The 19731-nt window shown below is 53.6% G+C and overlaps 1 protein-coding gene across 1 annotated transcript in view; it reads left to right on the top strand.

Annotated features, from left to right (window-relative positions):
• The first annotated feature begins 285 nt into the window (after positions 1-285).
• ESPN (espin) overlaps positions 286-19731 on the top strand; it is a 65034-nt gene continuing 45588 nt past the window's right edge. Inside the window, exons 1-2 of the mRNA XM_078873426.1 lie at positions 286-1127; positions 9951-10159. Coding sequence (XP_078729552.1) covers positions 750-1127; positions 9951-10159 — 587 coding nt within the window. The 5' untranslated portion in view covers positions 286-749. The remainder of the gene's footprint in view (positions 1128-9950; positions 10160-19731) is intronic.

The following is a 19731-nucleotide window of genomic DNA, read 5'->3' as shown; positions in this document are numbered from 1 at the left end:
GTTTTGTTGCCAGATAGAAGGGTAAAAAAAACAATTATCATATTTTTACTGGCAAATTAGGTTCCCACTTAGTAAACTTTGTCACGTAAAACAAAGCGTGCCAACTCGTTACTAGTGCAGCACATCCGGTGAGTGGGAGAGCAAACCCACACCTACGATTCCAGTTGCTTTGATCACTTTCCTATTTAGTAACAAGCACACACACCACGTCTATCGAGGCGAGGTCCCGCCCACGTGGCGGTGACGGCGGCCGCTGTGGGCCGGGCCTCGCCTCGCCAGCGCGGCTCAGGTTCCATGGAGACAGCCGTGGCCACACGCTGAAGGGGGCCCCCTCTTAGTGGCGCTCGGTGGCACGACGACAACAACAACAAGCAGGCAGCAGCAGTAGCAGGAGCAGCTGCCGTGAGAAACGCTCGTGCGTTGTTACGTTGCTCGAGTGTTTACCATTGTGTAGCATAACGGTACGTGTGGGGACGAGGTCTAACGAGGAAAGAAGTAAGCGCTGTTTTAAAATAAAATTAAACATTTGGAAGGATGAATCCACAAACGTAACACTTTCAAAGTAGGGCACGTTTTTTTTCATTTGTGAATTCTGCACAACATTGAACGAACATTCGCGAATTGCCAATTAGTTAATCGAGCGCATTAGACATTTCACGAGGTGAACAATAACAAGGGGAAGATATGCGACACAGGATTCTGCTATCGACATCACCACCAGCGACAACATTGCCAGCATCGGCTTGACAATGGACGCGTCGTCCACGACGGACAAGCTGATGGAGGCGGCCAAGAGCGGAGACCTCGCCGCGCTGCAGACTCTGCTGCTGCTGCTGCCCCCCCCGGGGGGGGCTGCACGGCAGCGGCAAGACGCCGTGGAAGGGCAGGAGGGGCCCGACGAGGAGGAAGACCGCGATGCGTGGACCGACAGCCACCACGGGGCGACGCCGGCGCACTACGCGGCCCGCGCCGGCCGCCTGGGGGCCCTGCGCTACGTGGTGGAGGAGGGCGGCCTGCCCGGGCACGCCAGGGCCCTCAACGGGGCCACGCCGGCACACGACGCCGCGGCCACGGGCCACTTGGCCTGCCTGCAGTGGCTGCTCACGAACGGCGGGTGCCGGCCAGAGGTGAGAGGGTCAGGGCGCGGCGCGGGGAGGGTGGCCTGCCGCTTTGGGTGGCACGTGTCGCGGTGGTGTGTGGGTGGGTGGGTGTTGCGGTGTGCATGGGAAGGGTGCACGTGGGGTTGGTGCGACCGGTGGGGTGCACGTGGGCGCTGTGTACACCTGACGTCTTAGAGGTGAACGCGCGTGCTGTGACTCACCTCGGCACCGGGCCGTGCTGGTGGCGTGTGCTCATGTGGACAGACATGGGTCCCCGTGGTAGGGTCCCCGTGGTGGTGGTGGTGGTAGTGTAGCGGTTAGCGCGCTACGAACCTGGCCCTGCCGAGTTCGATTCCCGCTCACGGCCGGTGACGATTGCCTGAACCGGTTCTGGGCCTCCCCTAGGTCGACTCGGCCTCAAATGAGTACCTGGTGCGATGTGTAAACTTCGCCACTGGGGTTTGGAGACGCAAGGCGTTTTGGCTCCGTGCTGACCACCCAATAGGTGCTCGCTAACAGCACCACAAGTCTATAGAGTACTGGGGGTCTTTGTACACGTGGCTGGTCAGTGTGTGTAAACGTGACCTGGCTGCAGCGGCTGGCTACGCACAGGAAGGAGTACACGTGCTGTGCGTTGTGGCACCTCCGATTAGCACGGTTGGCTAGGTACGGTGCGAAAAAAGTTCTGCATACACACCCACCCACACGTGGCCCGGTGGACACAGCTGCCCGTGTGGATACACGTGACTGGGAGACACGTGGGTGGGTCACGTACGGGTCACGGTAGCCATGGCTACACCCAAGGTGGTGGGTACCGTTCGGAGGAGAGCTTCGGTACACACGTGGTGTACCTTTGGTGTGTACACGTGTGGCAGGGTTGTCACGTGGGTGTGTACACGTGTGGCAGGGTTGTCACGTGGGTGTGTACACGTGACTGGGGTGTCACGTGGGTGTGTACACGTGACTGGGGTGTCACGTGGGTGTGTACACGTGCGACTGGGGTGTCACGTGGGTGTGTACACGTGACTGGGGTGTCACGTGGGTGTGTACACGTGACTGGGGTGTCACATGGGTGTGTACACACTTGGCTAGGGTGTCACGTGGGTGTGTACACACGTGGCTGGGGTGTCACGTGGGTGTGTACACGTGTGGCGGGGCGTGTCACGTGGGTGTGTACAGGTGGATAACTCATTGTGGATGCACAAGGTGCTGTGTGTGTAACCCTGAGGTCTTCCAGGCGGCTGTGGGTTTACCTAGTGGGCCATGCACCCTTGTGGGTATTTAAAGTGGTATATTTACTTACCTGCGCGTGTGTACACCTGGGCACACATGGCTGTGCACACCTGCAGCACACATGGAGATGTGTACAGCTGATAATCAAGGTGGGGTGTGTGCACCGAACCCAGTGATTCTTAACCTTTACTGCAGCCTAGCACCCCCTTGGGGTCTCAACCGTTAACACATTTAGAAAATTAATAAACGCATCGGCTTGATGAAACAAAGTAGTCGTATCTTCTTGGTTCTTTCGGTAAAGTCACGTAGAAGGGAAGTAATAAAATAATAAAAATATTATTATTTTATTACTTCTGCACCCCCCCTTGGTGCTGTTGATCCTGCATAATGCATAGGCATAATGACTTTGAAACCCCACCTCCTACGCATTTTCCATGAATATGCTAAATTCCTCTTCATATGCACATTCCTTCTGTTAAGGCGCTCTTCCACCTCCAACCCAGTTTATATATAAGCTCCTAGCTTGGTAGTGTCTCATTCTTCACCTGAAGACGGCTGCTTGCGTTGTAGCCGAAACGTCGTGAGAATTGTTTTATTATGTTTTATTCTTATTATTTTATTACTTCTCTTCTACGTGACTTTACCGAAAGAACCAAGAAGATGAATCCCTGCAGTCACGAAAGCTTTAAATCGAAAAGTAGTCGTACTTCCGTGCCCGTGCTTAATTTGTGTTTCGATTATTTGCCTTCTAACAAAGTCTGGCCCTGTCTCGCGCCCCCAGGGGCTGCGTGATGCACCCCAGGTTAAGAAGAAGAACCACTGTCCTAACGAACGTACTCTTGGCACTGCGCAAACCCTGATTCCGTGTCGTTATGGCAGCATGTACACCCGATTGCACGTAGGTTAGTGTACACACACAAATGTGTATACCTGGTCCTGTGTGCAGTTAAACAGGTGTGCACACACATGGGTCCGTGTGTTCCACGTTTATGGGTGTCACACGTATATGCGGTACACGCGATGATGATGATCATGTATAAGACCACCCATTGTTTATGTTGTTGCCATTCATATATTTGAAGTCGTACGCATTCCTGTGCCACGTGTGGTCACCTGACCCCAATCGCTGCCCGCACGTAGTCTGCCTACTCGTGTGTATCTTGTGGTCTGCGGTGTTTATGTTGCACGGGGTATAGAGGCATGCCCGTGTCCAACTCGCTCGCAATGCGCCTGATGTCATGATGTCTCGGAAGGTGAGCATGGTTGAGCCTGGGTAATGGCTTGAGGGGTTACCACCGTGGACAAACAGGTTGCCACAGGGCTGGCGAGCAAAGGGCAGTGCAGCAAACGTCCAGTGTTGCACTGTACGTCTATGCTCCCTTATCTGTGTTTCTCGCCTTCAACATGCACTGACCGGCGCGGGGAAACGTGGTCAGATAATCCCCAGGACAGGCGCGCCGCGGGGGGGGGGTCCTCATCCAGCTGTGGAATGGAAATAGGGCTCTGCGTTTACATGCAGGTATCCTGCCAGCTCACGCACGCATATTTGTATTACAGCAGCGTCAACACGTGTAGCCATGGAATATGACACCGTATGTGCACACAGCACGGGTGTCTGGTACGTGACATGTTTGTCTTTATTAAAGTATCCGGCGCTTTGTGTGAAAATGTCCTTAGCTTCGTACCACTACGAAATCCATTTGAATCAATCGCCTCCATGCGCAAGCCCCAGCCCCCGGAGTTATGTAATATTCTGGGATCCAGACGCATTTCAGATGCGCTGTGAATCCGCCTTTGTCGTCGAGAAAGTCCGTAACAATGCCCGATGGGAATGAAGCACGGGGAAATGACGCAAGGACCTTGTGAAGAATTCTGCAACGCCGGATTCAGGATAAATACGAGCGAAAACAAGAATTGCGTGCAACAAATTCGCCAACCAATTGAAGATACAACTGTAAAACAGCAGAGTGTGTACCTAACATAATATAAGCGTCAATGGCAATATGTTTAGGAGTTAAATTCCAATATCGAGGTCTGCTAAGCCACGAGAGGGCTTCAGTGGAGAGTTCGTGTGGTTTTGCTCTTCCTGAATTGCATGAGCGCAGATGATAATATCTGGTTTACGATGAAGTCAACGTTTTATTTGGGTTGCACGACCACTCGCTCTCCTGCGGCTCGTCTTTAGTTACCCCTTCATGAAAGAGATGTGGTGCAGCATCAACTGATTGATATTCTGATGCGGTTCATGGCCCCACCAACGTCTTCGAGGGACATCAAAGCCAAGTGGTGTGATGTTTGGCTTCCCATCGGTTTCCTCCTGTAGCTAGAATGTAACTCGCTTCGGCCAAACACGCCAACGCTGAAAACTTTAACCGCAAATTACTCGAGTAGCAACATCGCCCTCACCCCCTTCCCTACTCCAAAAACTTGGCAGGACCCTGCTGAAAAAGAGTCTGAGACTCAGTGAGACTTTCCCGGGTGAAACGAGCATCATATAATGGATACTAAAAAAGAAAGTCCATTACAGGTGCAGTCTTAGTTTACTCTGAATATTTTTTGCGCCAGAACATTTCCAATTAAACATGGATCAGCAACGTGCACGTAGACCACAAATATGCGGCAAGATCTGTGGTGTGCAAAGAGGCGTGAAACAGTACACACGTGGAATGAGACTGAGAGCAGGAGGAACGCACGGATCAGAGAACACGCACAATTTAGAGGCACCATGCGGCTGTAAGGTGAAGTAAGTGGACTTGGGCGGGCCACGTTACTAGAAGTGATGATGATGGCCATTGGTCGGAACTAATAATGGAGAGGCAGCCAAAGGGGAACAACGCACACGATAGGGCCACCACCGTGGAGATGGACTGATGAAATCCGCCGGTGTGCAGAACCTGGGATGAGCATCGCATTGCGTGACCGCGGGACGTGGCGACGCTTTGGTGGGTCCTGCAGCAGTGGATAGACCACGGCTGGCGATGATTCCAAATTGCAATGTTTGCAACGTGTGGTTCTCTTTACGCGTGTGCTATTTTTGGCGAATGTTTGTTTCTGTTGCGAGCAGCACTTAACACAAACGTGCGTGCAGCAGCAGCAGCGCGAGCCGCCTCCACAGGCTCACCTGCTCAAGCGCTCATTTGCACCATTGTAATGGCCTGGGGCTTTTGTCTTCGCGAGCAGACACGCACGCCTGCTCGCTCGCACGCTCGCATGCACGTCCGGTCAGCTCGCCGGCCAGTGAGGTGAGACCCGGGACAAGCTGCCGGCTTAGGGTTACGCTCGCAAGGATAGGAAACTCCCCCGCGGCAGCGCGTCGCTCACGCGAGCGGCTTCCCCTTGCTGCCCTGCCGCGTCAGCCTTCCATCTCGCCCGGAGGGTCGCGGAGCGCCTCGGCTGCTGCTGCTTCTGCTGCTGTTGTTGTTGTTGTTGATTCTCTGGGCGTGGTGGGCGCACGTGCGTGGGGCCCGTGCGCCGCAGGGGGCGTGTTCGGTTATTGGTGTGTAACGCAGGTGTGAAGTGTCGGTGTGTAATACAGGTGTGAAGTGTCGGTGTATAATACAGGTGTGTGATACAAGGTGTGTGAGACGCAGGTGTGTGAGACGCAGGTGTGTGAGACGCAGGTGTGTGAGACGCAGGTGTGTGAGACGCAGGTGTGTGAGACGCAGGTGTGTGAGACGCAGGTGTGTGAGACGCAGGTGTGTGAGACGCAGGTGTGTGAGACGCAGGTGTGTGAGACGCAGGTGTGTGAGACGCAGGTGTGTGAGACGCAGGTGTGTGAGACGCAGGTGTGTGAGACGCAGGTGTGTGAGACGCAGGTGTGTGAGACGCAGGTGTGTGAGACGCAGGTGTGTGAGACGCAGGTGTGTGAGACGCAGGTGTGTGAGACGCAGGTGTGTGAGACGCAGGTGTGTGAGACGCAGGTGTGTGAGACGCAGGTGTGTGAGACGCAGGTGTGTGAGACGCAGGTGTGTGAGACGCAGGTGTGTGAGACGCAGGTGTGTGAGACGCAGGTGTGTGAGACGCAGGTGTGTGAGACGCAGGTGTGTGAGACGCAGGTGTGTGAGACGCAGGTGTGTGAGACGCAGGTGTGTGAGACGCAGGTGTGTGAGACGCAGGTGTGTGAGACGCAGGTGTGTGAGACGCAGGTGTGTGAGACGCAGGTGTGTGAGACGCAGGTGTGTGAGACGCAGGTGTGTGAGACGCAGGTGTGTGAGACGCAGGTGTGTGAGACGCAGGTGTGTGAGACGCAGGTGTGTGAGACGCAGGTGTGTGAGACGCAGGTGTGTGAGACGCAGGTGTGTGAGACGCAGGTGTGTGAGACGCAGGTGTGTGAGACGCAGGTGTGTGAGACGCAGGTGTGTGAGACGCAGGTGTGTGAGACGCAGGTGTGTGACGCAGGTGTGTGACGCAGGTGTGTGACGCAGGTGTGTGTGACGCAGGTGTGTGTGACGCAGGTGTGTGTGACGCAGGTGTGTGTGACGCAGGTGTGTGTGACGCAGGTGTGTGTGACGCAGGCGTGTGCGATGCAGCCCACAGCGAGCCGGTCGCTCTGGCAAAGTGTGACTCTCGTCCAGGTCTGCTCGGCGCTGTCGCCACCTGGGTGCAACAAAGTAAAACTTCCTGCCAGTGGCCAGGAGGTGGCGATGCAGCCAGTGGGTGTGAGGACCTGTCCGTGCGGATCGTTGAGTGGATGACCTCTCTTACGTGCGGGTGGTTTTATTTTATTTTATGTGTGTGTGGAGTTATTCAACTGCGCCGAATTGCATTTGTATCATTATTGTTGTTTCATAATAAAGAGCGGTCCATTTATAAATAGATACCCCAGTGATTGATAATGACCCCCTTGACATTTTTCTCAGCAGCTGATTTAAATGTTGTGAAAGCAACATATAAAAACATAGAACTGCATCGAGATTCTGTTGGGAGACATGTGGAGGCTTTGACTTGGAATGTTTGCCCCTATTGTTTTAGTGGGGGTGTCTGTAAGTGGAACACCCCGGTGCAAGAATGTCATTTATTAGTGCAGGAAAGCCCCCACGAATCTCAAGACTCGTTTTTCAGGAGGGTCCTGCATTGGGATGTTTGGTCAATTTCAATGTTGAGGGGCTTGTGGTATAAAAGCCACTCTTACGAGACAGCACTCGGATGTCCGCACGGATGGACTCACGAATCCACTTGCTCTGCTGCCACACCTTGGCCACCTCGCGCCTCAACGGCTTTGGGCGTTTCACTTAAATCTCCTAAGAGATCCACCAACCCCCACCTCCCGAGCGCGCTGGATCACATGCGCAGTTCCTCGTGTGTGTGTGTGTGTGAACTGATGGGGGGGCGGGAGCGGTGGCGCAGTGGTTAGCACGCTGTGCCGTGAACCTGGTGACCCGAGTTATTTTCCCGCTCGTGACCAATATCAGTAGCGAATAGTTCGACTGTTCCTGGTTCCCCCATAGGTTGACTCAGCCTTAAATTACTTCCTGATGTGGCGTGTAAAGATCAGAACCGGAGAGACAAAGGCGGCCGGGCGTGGTGCTGGCCACCCACCGTCTCGTGTGCCGTGCCGGCCTTCATAGGTGCTGCTCGCTAACAGCACTTGCCCCAACAGGCTGTTTAAGGCTACACGGGGGATCTTTGTATGTTCGACTGATGAGTGTGCCTTTGTGCAAGTGAGTGTGCATGCCCCAATAATGCAAGGAGAGACAATAAAAACCTGCCACAATGCTCCATTGATGTTTACATTCAGGTGGCAGACCCTACCTAACCCCACGGCGGACAATAATATATGCAAATATTTGTATTCCTGTCTTAGTGTAACTATATTGTGTAACCTTAAGAATGGAGATGATGTACTATGCGGTGTGTGTGTACCCAAGTTCTGGGTCTGCAACGATTATAATCCCTATAAATCCCGTGGGGCGTATCAACCGTACAACACTCCGTCTGCTTTCGCAGTGGACGTTGCAGATCGAAAACCAGTTCGGCCGTCGAGTGCCGGGGGGCCCCGTGCTCAAATGGGGCTGACGCACGTCACCAGCGCCCCCTACTCGCAAGCTACCGCAGGTTGCCTGTGAAGCCGAGCGCCTTCGTGATAGCCCCCGCACTACAAGGATGGCACGGACGCCAATTGTACAAAATTATAACCTTTAATTTTACGCAGCGGGGAGAGGTGAATGGCGGGATCGGTGAGGGTGGCAGAGGGGGATACGTGACCGATAGGATGACAGGGTTGGCAGTGGCAGGGGTGGCATGGAATACGGTGGTCGGGTCGATGGACAGTTTCCAGCGGGGAAGGGGAAAGTTCTGGACTTGAGATCGAACCCAGGTCGTGCAGACGTCTCGGTGGAGGGAGTGTGAGGTGGCTCCATCCAACGTCTGGTGGCTGAGCGTTGCGGTGCACGTGTTTCCCGGAGTGGACGCTGTTTTATCGCCGTTTGTTATTCATTAAACGGCTGCTTGACTTTGTCCCGAGTGGTGGTGACTCGAGAAAATAGATTGAGAGCTATTTACGGAGCCGACGGCGCTCTGTAGCCGAGAGTACGTGTGAATGAATGAATGGACACATTGCATCATCCACCAAGGCCTTTGCTACCCCGTAGTTGGTCACTTGTGGTGGGGTTAAAGTGTGGGTATCCTTCCAACTCCATCACCCCCACGGCAATAGTTCCCGCCTGTACCTGAGTGGCTTTTGAGAGAGGGAGGCCTCAATCCCCGTCGCTCCGTGCACTGGGCACGAAGGCGACTTTTAGCCCTGCACATTGATCGTGAACCCCTTCATGTTGGCATCTCCAACCTTAATTCATTGTCATTATTCTCAAAATCGCTCCATAAAACACTGCCTCCTCACCAGCCTCCCGTCAGTCCTCCCCAGTCAGTGGCTGCTTCTGCATTCCGGAACAGATTCACCCCGACACTATGATGTGAATGAGTGAGTGGGAAAGCGAGTGAGTGTGAGTGAGCATGTGGGTAAGTGGGATAATGGATAAGTGGGTGAGTAAGTGATTAAGTCGGTGTGCAGGTGAGTGAGCATGTGGGAAAGCTGGCTAACCGTGTACGTCAGGGGTGGGGAACGTCCGGCCCGCGGGCCGTATGAGGCCCGCGAAATCATTTGGTGTGGCCCTGCCAAGGCAACCGCAGGCGGGACTCGAAATTCAATAAATCTAGGAGCAAACCTGGAAAAGCAGTTGGGAGTAGCAACATCATCAATACCAGCTAACATCACACGCCTCACCAAAAGAGAAGCAGTTCCAGCCATCACATTAGGGGTGAGTTAATTAAATGTTTGACCAAATATAACAAGCGAATTTTTTTGTTGATAATTTTGTATGGCCCGCGAATGATGTTTTAAATATCCAAATGGCCCTCGGCAGAAAAAATGTACCCCACCCCTGGTTTACGTGAACGAGCGAGCGATGGAGAGTGAGAGCGTGAGCGAGTGCGGTTGTCTGGTTAGGTGAGTGAGTGAGCGCGTGAGCCGGCTGGCAAGTGAAATAAGCGAGTGCGTGCGCGGTTAAGTTCGCGAACAAACTCTGAACCCGTCGCGTAACCCGGCGGCCACGCTGCTAAATGCCGCTGCACCGAGATTCATCGGCCACCGCCTCTCGCCCCGTCTCTCGTCCACGTCAGGACAAGGACGCGTCGGGCGCCACCGTGCTGCACCTGGCCGCCCGTTTCGGACGGCGCTCCGTGGTGCAGTGGCTGCTGCTGCAGGGCAGCGCCGGCGGCGGCGCCAGCGACCCGCTAGGCGTCACGGCGAGCGGCGCGCTGGCCGTGCACTACGCGGCGGCGCGCGGGGACCTGCCCACGCTCCAGCTGCTGCTCGCGAAAGCCCCGCAGTGAGTGGCCACCCCACCGCCCACCCGCCGCACATTACCCACCACCAACCACTCGGCTCCCCCCCCCCGCCCAAGGTGTCATCCTCCGCACAATGCACGGAGAGAGCACAATCGCGTTACGACGACGGTCGGGAAACAAGACAGTAAATGCATCCCCGGCAGAAGGCCATCGTAGCCGTACACCTCGACGTGTCGATGAGATTTTTTTTGAAAGGTTTATTATTCTTGCCGATGGCCTGAGAGGTCGGAGGTCAGAGCGCTGAGCCGGCACCACCTGAGGTCCCGAATTCGAATTGGTGACGCGGCGCCGTGGTTTGCATGAGCCCTGGTGCAAGAAATGAAATGGGGCCACTCCATCCAATTCTCCTTTTTCTTCGTAGCCCGGCCACTGGGCACCTACGGAGGGGTTACAATAATGAATTGTATTATTACTTGGAAAGTACGATACGCGGTTGTAATTACTCTCCCCACCTTCCGCGGAAGCTTCCAGAAGGAATTGAGTAATAGCAGAATGTGTTGGCATCAACGGCATTGGTTACAGCGACCTTTGATCAATCCCGTACCTTATCGTGGACCTGTGGACCGATCCCTTTACCTTGAAGGAGTGTGTGGAACAGAAGACGTTTGTATTCAAGGCAATTCATTGATAGGGATTTATGGCCAACTGCTACCTGGAATACACCCGATCTCGTCACTTCTCAGAAACTAAGCCGGACTAAGTCTGCACGGTGGTCGAATCGTTGACCACCACGCACGCAGCTCGTGAGAGGCTGCTGCAGGGCTTCGATGTGGGCAGCAGAGGGCAGAGCGGCAATGTCCACGTTGTGCTGTACCTCTATGCCCCCTGCCTTCACCAACCCGCACTGACTGGTGTGATGAAGTACGGTCAAAATAACCCACACACTATGTGTAGAGCCTCATCCAGCAGTGGATTATTCACTAAAAACTAAACTATTTTGATGATACCAGGTAAGGCCCACTGAGCTATCGAGCTCTTTTTGTCGGAAGCAACGTGGCCACATGATAGCTCAATGAAGTGGCTTATTACGTGTAAATGTATAGCAGACAAATACTCTAAGCGCATGTTGAATGTAAATGTGGAGAGAAAAATCAGAGGACCCGGATAAAAATCCACACGCCCACAGGAAGAGAGGCACATTTACAGCAGGCATCAGAGGTCGAAATTGAACCCATGAACCTCATGTATACCAGGCGAGGGATGTAACATCGTTGTGCATAATGTTCACAAGTTCCTTGATAGGAAACAGTCACAGGCAGCAGAGTAGAGGAAGGCCTTGAGCCCAGGCTTGGACAGGGGGCAGGGAGTCAATGGCATGGATGCTCCAGGTGGAGAGAGAAAGGACTTCCTCCCATTGAGCGGAGGTTGACGGAGGGGGGCTGAGAACACGTGGAGGGAAGTAGAGCGAGATGAGAGCGGAGAGGTACGCAGGGGCAATTCCACGGAGGATTTGATGACACAGGGGATTATTTTGCGTGTTTATTCGGGATCGGATTGTGAGTAGTCAGCGTAGGGATCTGGTAATTGGGGTAATGTGGTCTAATTTCCCCGAGTTGTCGAGGAATCGTGCAGCCGTATTAGGAAACATTTCAACTAATAATGTACAGCCCCTCGGCAATTCGTTTTTCTCTCCACATTTAGAATCGGCGTGCGTTTAGAGTATTTTGGCTGCTATAAATGTCCACGTGATAAGCCACTTCATTGAGCCGTTATTTGTGGCTGGGCGGCCTCTGAGAATGAGCTATGCAGTTCAGTGGGCCTTACCCGGTAAAATAAAAAATAGTTTATAATATTAATGCAATTTGTAACGCGCGCAAATTTGCGGACGGAACGGCCGCAACTCCGACACGATGGAGGCGATGCTGCGGATGTGCAGAGGGGATGGACAGCGTTCTAGACTGTGCGGGGGCCGTGACTGTCCCGGATCTTGGTGTCGAGAGGAGGTCGTGAGTCGCACTGCGAAGGCATCTGCCTTGCGCTGCGCTGCAAATCGCCAATAGCTTTAGTTTAAATCCACTGCTTGGAGAAGGCCTCCCCGTGTCGTGTCGGTCGTGGTGAGTGTTTTACCACACGTCGTCACGCTGGTCTCAGTATATTTCGGCATGCTGGTGGTTGGTGAAGCGGGAGTGCCCAGGAACTGATTTGGTTATCGCTCACCGATGATGTTAGCCGTGGCAGGCAATCGAAGTGATGTCGCTCGGATTTTTGTGCATTGGCGTTCTCCACTCCGCCCTGCCCGCTGCACCCATGTGACTCAGTCGTGTCGTTGATTTCAAGAGAAGGCCACTTTGTGGTCTGGTATCAGGATGACCACGCGATGCCCTGAAAGAGGGCCCACTGTTTTGCAGTGGCCATGGATAAGGAAATATTTAGTTTGCATTGCCGCTCTGTAAACAAGTTCCATCTTATCTGAAAATCCTGGCTAAAGCGTTTACATGACTTAACCTATTAAAGAGTCGGTTGATTCATCACCTGTAGAGTATATAAATAGGGCCCCCCCCCCCGCTTAATTTTGCTGCGTCTTAAAAACAATAAAAGTAACGTTGATTTTTTTCCACCGTATGGCGCTACGTGACTCAGATGAAGCCGTCGTCGTGTAGATTAAGAATTGACGCCGGCGATTGCCCCCCCCCCCCCCCCGCGTGATGAACACGGACACGGCTGCGTTATGTTCAGCCGCTAAACGGTTAACGATTACGGGCGGGCCAATGCGATGGCTCCGGGCTGGCCGCGCTTAGCGCAGTAAGAGGTTTACGAGGACTTAGAGCCACGCTGCTCTGCGCTGTCTGCGTAGAAGTGTACACACAGACACGCACACGCACGCACACACACGCGCGCGTGCGTGCTCTCCGGATTGGGAATTCCAAACCCCCATACACGCGGAGTCCTCGCGTGAATCATTGCGGCTCGCGTGCTCTAGCGTGGCTCTCTGGGTAACCTACTCATGTGGCCGTGGCTCGCGTGATGGACTGCGGCATGTGGCTCATTTGGCTCGCGCTCGCTCCCATGGCCTCACGGTAACTCACTGCGGTTCGTGTGGCGCCAGAGGCTCATGCGGCCGACTGGCTCGCGTGGGTCATTGGGTCATGTGACTGGCTGAAGGAGCCCATGGCATCGGGAACAAAACGTAAAGCGGAGACATGGGTTTGCCCGTCGAGGAGAGTAAGTGGGTTTGGGTAGGACACGTCGTGTCGAGGAGAGACGATGGCAAGCAGATGGATGAGACTGATGACGACCACAGGGGTGATGGAGCGATGGGACACTTTAACCCTTTCCCGTTCCGAGACGTCACAAGCCGCAGAGTGGGTGTCCCGTTCACTGCTGAATCTAGGAACGCGCAAGCGGTTGGCGTTAATTTTATTTAGAGAGGCGTAGCGCCGATGTTTTTAAAGGCGTTGTAGTCACCGTAGAGAACTGTAGTGACACGACCGCACTCGATGATCGACGGAGCCAAACTGTGCCACACGCCCTCCCGCATGGCCTTGTGGGAGCCATGGTACATCTTCTGACCTGATGACGTACCGATAAAGCTACTTTATTTTATCTTTTACGCGCACGTCGTCGCGACGGAATGGGAAGGAAGAGTGATGACGTACACGCGCGTCGTGGGAATGGGACAATTCATCAGTGAGATGAATTATCGCAAGGTGTGAGGATCTCTCCACCCAGGAGACGGGCTGTCGCTGATGATGATGATGATGATATCGTGCAGCATACAAAACGTGACATTGAATAATAATGGAATGGTAGCGGCCAAGGAACGGAATGCGTCCGAGAAGATGCCGACAGAGGAGAAGGAGCAATAAAATCCGTGCACGTGCAATGGGTGCTGGGTAAATTAGTACATCGCAGGATCGTCAGAGGTGGCGGTAGCTAATGGAGGCCTTCATCTAGCAGTGGATTGACCATGGCTGATTGTTATTGAGCGAAGGTATTTTTATTATATTAATGCATCTCATAGTTACTAACAGTGCATTTGTTATCATCATCATCACAGCACACTGATGGTGATGTGTTCCTTTTCTAGGCTATGGATAATTATCCACAATTTAGCAGAATTGACCGACACCGAGCCAAATGAAGGCATTCTTAGGAGACCAGAGTTTTATATTGAAAGGGTCACAGTAGCCATGCGTGGTGTAGCTGGCAAGTCCCTTCACGATTATCAGCAAAACAAACTTTATTCTCGATTTGGAAATTCGAGTTCACTTAAGACAACTCCTACGTGAATTAATTATTCAAGTTCTCCAGCATAGTACATGTCCCCAGGCCTGACGGTAAATCTACAATCTGTAAGGCGATCCGCCGCGTTTGGTTATTTTAAACCCGTTTAAGCGACAGCGTCGCTTGACCCAGGCCGGGCTGAGGAAGTCAGACAGACACTCCAAGGCAAAGATCCTGAACCATTGCTGCCACTCTCTCGGACTCATTACACGCAGCAGCGCCGGCTCTGCCCTCTCGTAAAGCCCTCGCAGAGCCCCGGGGCCGCTGTCGGCGAGGACGGAGCAGGCCGCCGGACGTACAAGAATACCTCGCGGGGGGAATTATCTTACTGAGGGCTCTTAAGAGACACGGTTCAATAAGGAAGAGCATTTTTCTTGCAATCTTAACAAGGCAGGTGCCACTTCTGTGGTCGTTACTCATCAATCGCGACAATGGACGAAAGACGTTGAGTCACGTGAACGAATAAAGTCTATTTTGCTTTAACCAGGCGAGAAGTAAAGATATCGGGAGAGACGTATTTGCAAGAATGGTGGAGAGCAGAGACGCGAGAAGGTAGCAGCAACCGCAACGTTGCCTGGCAGCAGCAGTGCATGGTGGTCACCCATCCATGCACTATCCCGGCTCAAGCCTCCTTCGCGTCAGAAGGCTGACCGGATCGAGGGTGCACATCGGGTGCGTATACAGCGCTCGGCAGAAAGTTAGCGGCATCATGCGCCGGCCATGCAGAGCAGCGCGGATGCGCCTTCTGCCATAATCCGCGATGGAAACTCGACACAAAGCCACGCAATTCCAGCGGAATGCATTCTTTTGCAAATCCGCGTGTAATCTCGACAAACGGAGCACTAATTGGGTTCAAGGCACAATGTCTCGTTTATTCGTGGCGCGAGAGCTTCATTGTCGCGGGGCCATTTGGTGATGTGCCGCTTTAAAGGGGATTACATGTGGAGGACGTTGTGTGTGCCTAGCCGCCGCTTGTCTTTGTCTCTCCCCGTGTTTGTCCTCGGTCTGTTTGGTGGGATTTACTCGTTTTGTTTCTCTCTCCATTGCGCGTATTTTCAAGGTCTGCGTTTTAACGAGAGCGAGGGAGAGAGGCGTCTCCTTGTGTGTAATTACTGAAGCGCCAAATTGTCGGTGATTACCGTCACAGCGCTGACGGGGGTACACGTCGTAGCCACGGTGCCACCGCGGGCAACTCTCACTCGTCACGTCGCACCGTGCACGGGGCCACGTGACCACAAATCTCCTGTACCTCTGATGGATCCCAATGAAATCCTAGATCAACTATCGGATCACCTTCACTGTCTTCAAGATCCTCCATTGACTCGTCCCCTGCCTAACTCTCCCCTGTCATCTCACTCTACTCCCCTCCATGCACTTTTCTATTTTTCACGTCCAGGCTCAAGACCTTCCTATTCTCCTCTGATATATGACTGTCTGTCACATTTATTAACAATATGTATTTAACATAGATGCACCTACGTTTTCGCCCGTGATCCACGTCCCCTCTGATGTGTACAGCAACTTCCGGTGTAGTTAAATTTACTTACTCTGTAACTCCGAATTGTATCGTAATTGTCCGATCAAACATTAACGCATTCCATGCGTGGCAAGGAAGTGTCCCTTCACATCTCAAGGAGCCGACAGCTCACTTTTTAACCTTGCTGTCCACTCAGTCAGCTGATCAAATACAACGCACGCAGCCAACGCTCCTCGAGTGACATTGGCTGGTTTTGTGTTGCAGATGCGCGACCTGTTAACGTGGGATTGCCCATCCTATGAACTTGGACAAAAGATTAACCAAACAGCGACATGTTCATTCGTTATAATGTTGTAATATAAATCAGGTGGAATAAATATTTGTTTTTGGGAGCGTAAGTATGCTGCGCAAAGGTTCGTCTGTTGCTTCAACTGCTTTGGCACGTATGCCGAAACTAGAGATGGGTAATGCCGATGATGGATGGAGCGGTGGTGCAGTGGTTAGCGCACTGCACCAAGAACCTGGTCACGGTTAGCGTCAGTGGCAAGGGAAGTCTGAACTGGGTCTACACCCCCCCCCCCCTTCCTTGAGGAACCCGCACTGACCCTGTGTGGTCAAGTACGGTCAGCCGCGGTGACTGAGTCAGGAGGCCTTCCTCTTCCAACAGTGCGTTGACAAAGGGTGACATTACTATGGTGATAATTGTGGTGCTGGGGCTGTTACTGATGGTGGTGTTGGTGGTGGTGTTGTGGGTGGTGGTCTTGGTGGTGGTAGTGGTTTTGGTGGTATTGGCAGTAGTGGAGGTGGTGATGATGATAATGATGTTCTTATGGTGCTTGAGATGACAATGATTTCTGAACCGACCCTGCTCGATTCAATCCCAGTGAGATTCATGGCCTGGCCTGACATCGCAACTGCCGTAACAACTTAAAGGCGCTCATTAAAAAAAAACTCTCAGAACTTTCTCCACTCTCTTTCTCTCCGCTGCGAGACGCGTGCTCTGTCGTTGTAAATCTGTGCAGCACAGTCGGACGCAACCCTCCCGTGCCTCGCCTCTACACCGCCCCAGCCGGATTCCTTCACCCCGAACAACCTCGCGACGACACCGACCCACGCTGGCTGTCCTTCAGCAACATAGTTTTGTAACGTCCTTGTTTGTTTGTTTACTAACTTGGCAATTTATCGGACATTTCAACAAGCCCGTGTCTCTTTCTGCTAATGAGGGGGCAGGGGGGGGCGGTAAGGTGGGGGGGGGGTGTACCGGACGTTGGCGTGGCGACGGGAGAGCCGGGGGGGGGCGTGCATGGACAAAGGCAGAGCGCAGTGACGGCTTGTGCCAGCGCGCATCAAACTTTAATGAGCGGCCCATGACTGGGCGGGTAGCGTCACCTGCCTGGCTGCGGCGATTACCGCGGCCCGCCCACGAGCGTGAGAGCGTGTGAGCGAGTGAGCGTGAGAGCGAGTGTGGGTGAGTGAGAGCGAGTGTGAGTGAGTGAGCGTGAGAGCGAGTGTGAGCGAGTGAGCGTGAGAGCGAGCGAGTGTGGGTGAGTGAGCGTGAGAGCGAGTGTTGAGTGAGTGAGCATGAGAGCGAGTGAGTGAGAGTGAGTGAGTGCCTCTTGCGAGCGCAGGGTTGTCTTGTTTCTGTGACGCTTTGTAGCTTTAGACGTTGAATAGCAAGCCCATGGAGTGCGTTGGGAAGGTCTCTCATGATTTGTCGTCGCTGCACTTTCAGGGTTATTTTATTTGACATTCATTTTTGTGCACTTGCTTCTCAACAGCCTACGACTTGTCGCAGCCTGGAGACAAAGAGCTTTATAGCTCATCGGATTCCTCCTGTATGAATAAATATTCTGATTGTGATAGCTATTTGAATGGGTGAACACCAACCATGACAGCTTGTTATGGAGTGTGGGGCTATGTTGTGGGCAGCACAGGACAGTGAAGCAATATCGATGCTTGTACTGCACTTCTATGCTCCCATGCTCTCTCCCCGCCTTCACCAACCCATACTGACGAGCACGGTGAAGCGTAGTTGAATATCTCACGTGATCCGCACGGCATGGGGAGAGCTTCATCCAGCAGTGGATTGCCCAATCGGGCCATGCGTGTACATGCACACAATCGGGAGGTGGCTGTGGAAGAGCTCCAGGCGCTGGGATCGAAGTGCCGAGCTGGATCTCAACACATATCAGGCGAGGCAGGGGGGGATAGAGCGTTGCCCCCTCTCCGCCGTGAGATTTCGGGTGGCTGGAACCAACTGGGCCAAAGCCGCCACCGACGACGCAGCACAGATTGCCCGCCGCGACGCGCGGTTTTGCGGACACGCCACTCGGCAGCCCCCAGCGAGAGATAGAACAGAAATGCGAGAGCCCCCTTTTGCGGAACTCTGAATTATTGAGCAGGATAGTGGCGGGTATAAATAGGCCGAGTGATGTGAGAGTGTTTCCACGGGTCTTCCCGTTACGAGACGCCCCGTCAAAGGGTTCCTGGCCGCGGTGGTTCTCGTCAACGGGGTTCGACGGCCCTTCTGTAGCGGCGTCTGCCTATGCACGGTGCGGTCCGCTCCACTGCTGGATGGGGGGCTGGGTGAGGACCCCTGCCCAAGCCGTGCGGGTCGCGCGGGGCTACCCGACCGTACTGCGCCGCCGCTGGTCAGCGTGGCTTGCCGAAGGCAGGGGTCATCGATGTGGCAGCGTGGAAGTGCAGTCCAGCGCTGCAGTTAGTCTTTGCTGCACTGGCCTCTGCTGCCCACCTTGGAGCAACGCAGCAGCACGGTGCCAACCGGTTTGTTCACGGTGCCAATCCGTCCAAGCACTCGCCAGCACTGGCGGAGCCAGTGGGGGCGGTGGGGTGGCACGTGCCCGCCCCCCCCCCCCCCCCGCAATGATCCGATCGAAATCTTTAATTTAGATCGGATCATTGGGGGTTATTAGTAATAAATCGGCATTTTGCGACCTCCACTGCCACTGTGTAGCATATTATTACGTGCCAGGGACTTTGAGATGATAGGACAATAGTCTGAGTCCATAATTGGCAATAAGTAACGGCAAAGCGGTTATAAGTGGCTCACAGAATTGTGCGCAGTTGCGTATACAGAGTCCACGACTTCCCTGAAGGCATTCACCTTCAGCGAGCGTGATGCCGATCACACAACGCGGTTCGAATTCGACCTTCGATTGATGGCTGCGCCATCGCCGCACACGCATCGAATAAAAAGCAAGGGACAAGTCCTTACTTACTAACAACTCCTATCATTTTTAATTGCTGGAGGGGTTGCCCCCTCTACCTGAAAATCCTGGCTCCGCCGTTGCTCGCCAGGTTCACGCCTGCTTAGCTGTCAGGGTCAAATGAGAACGGGCGCGCTCTGGGCTGTCTTGTATCATCGAATTTAATTTAAAATATATTTTATTTTTTTATCAGTAACTATTCTGTCGCACTGTGGAACACAAATTGCTTGGTCAAACTTTGCGGCGGCTTTTGCGTTGATTTAACATCGTGAATGCCTCGGATGTATTTCCACGTTCAATTCGTGCTCGAGTGCCGGGTTGGCATTTGCGTTGCTGCTGCTGCCGGAAAGCCGCGATGGTTTCCGCTTGGCCAGGACAGAGCGAGCAAAGTTACCATCTGTTGGTAAAGTCACGCCACTGCATGATTTCCTATTCTCTGTGTACAGCACGGTACAAGAAGTCCCCGCTTAACGCGGTAGATGCGTCCCTGAAAAGTGCCACGTTGATCGACACATGATTTCCCCGTTGTAATCTAGTGTCTGCAGGAGCTGCGCAGACAAACTTCCCACGCCGCTGAGGAGCGCTCCTCCGTGTACCCGGCACGTGGCGATGCGTGGAATCGTTT

The sequence above is a fragment of the Lampetra fluviatilis genome, chromosome 36, assembly GCF_964198595.1.
Source record: "Lampetra fluviatilis chromosome 36, kcLamFluv1.1, whole genome shotgun sequence".
Classification (NCBI taxonomy): Eukaryota; Metazoa; Chordata; class Hyperoartia; order Petromyzontiformes; family Petromyzontidae; genus Lampetra; species Lampetra fluviatilis.
Note: the sequence above shows the minus strand (reverse complement) of the source record. Positions and strands in the feature narration are given on the sequence as shown.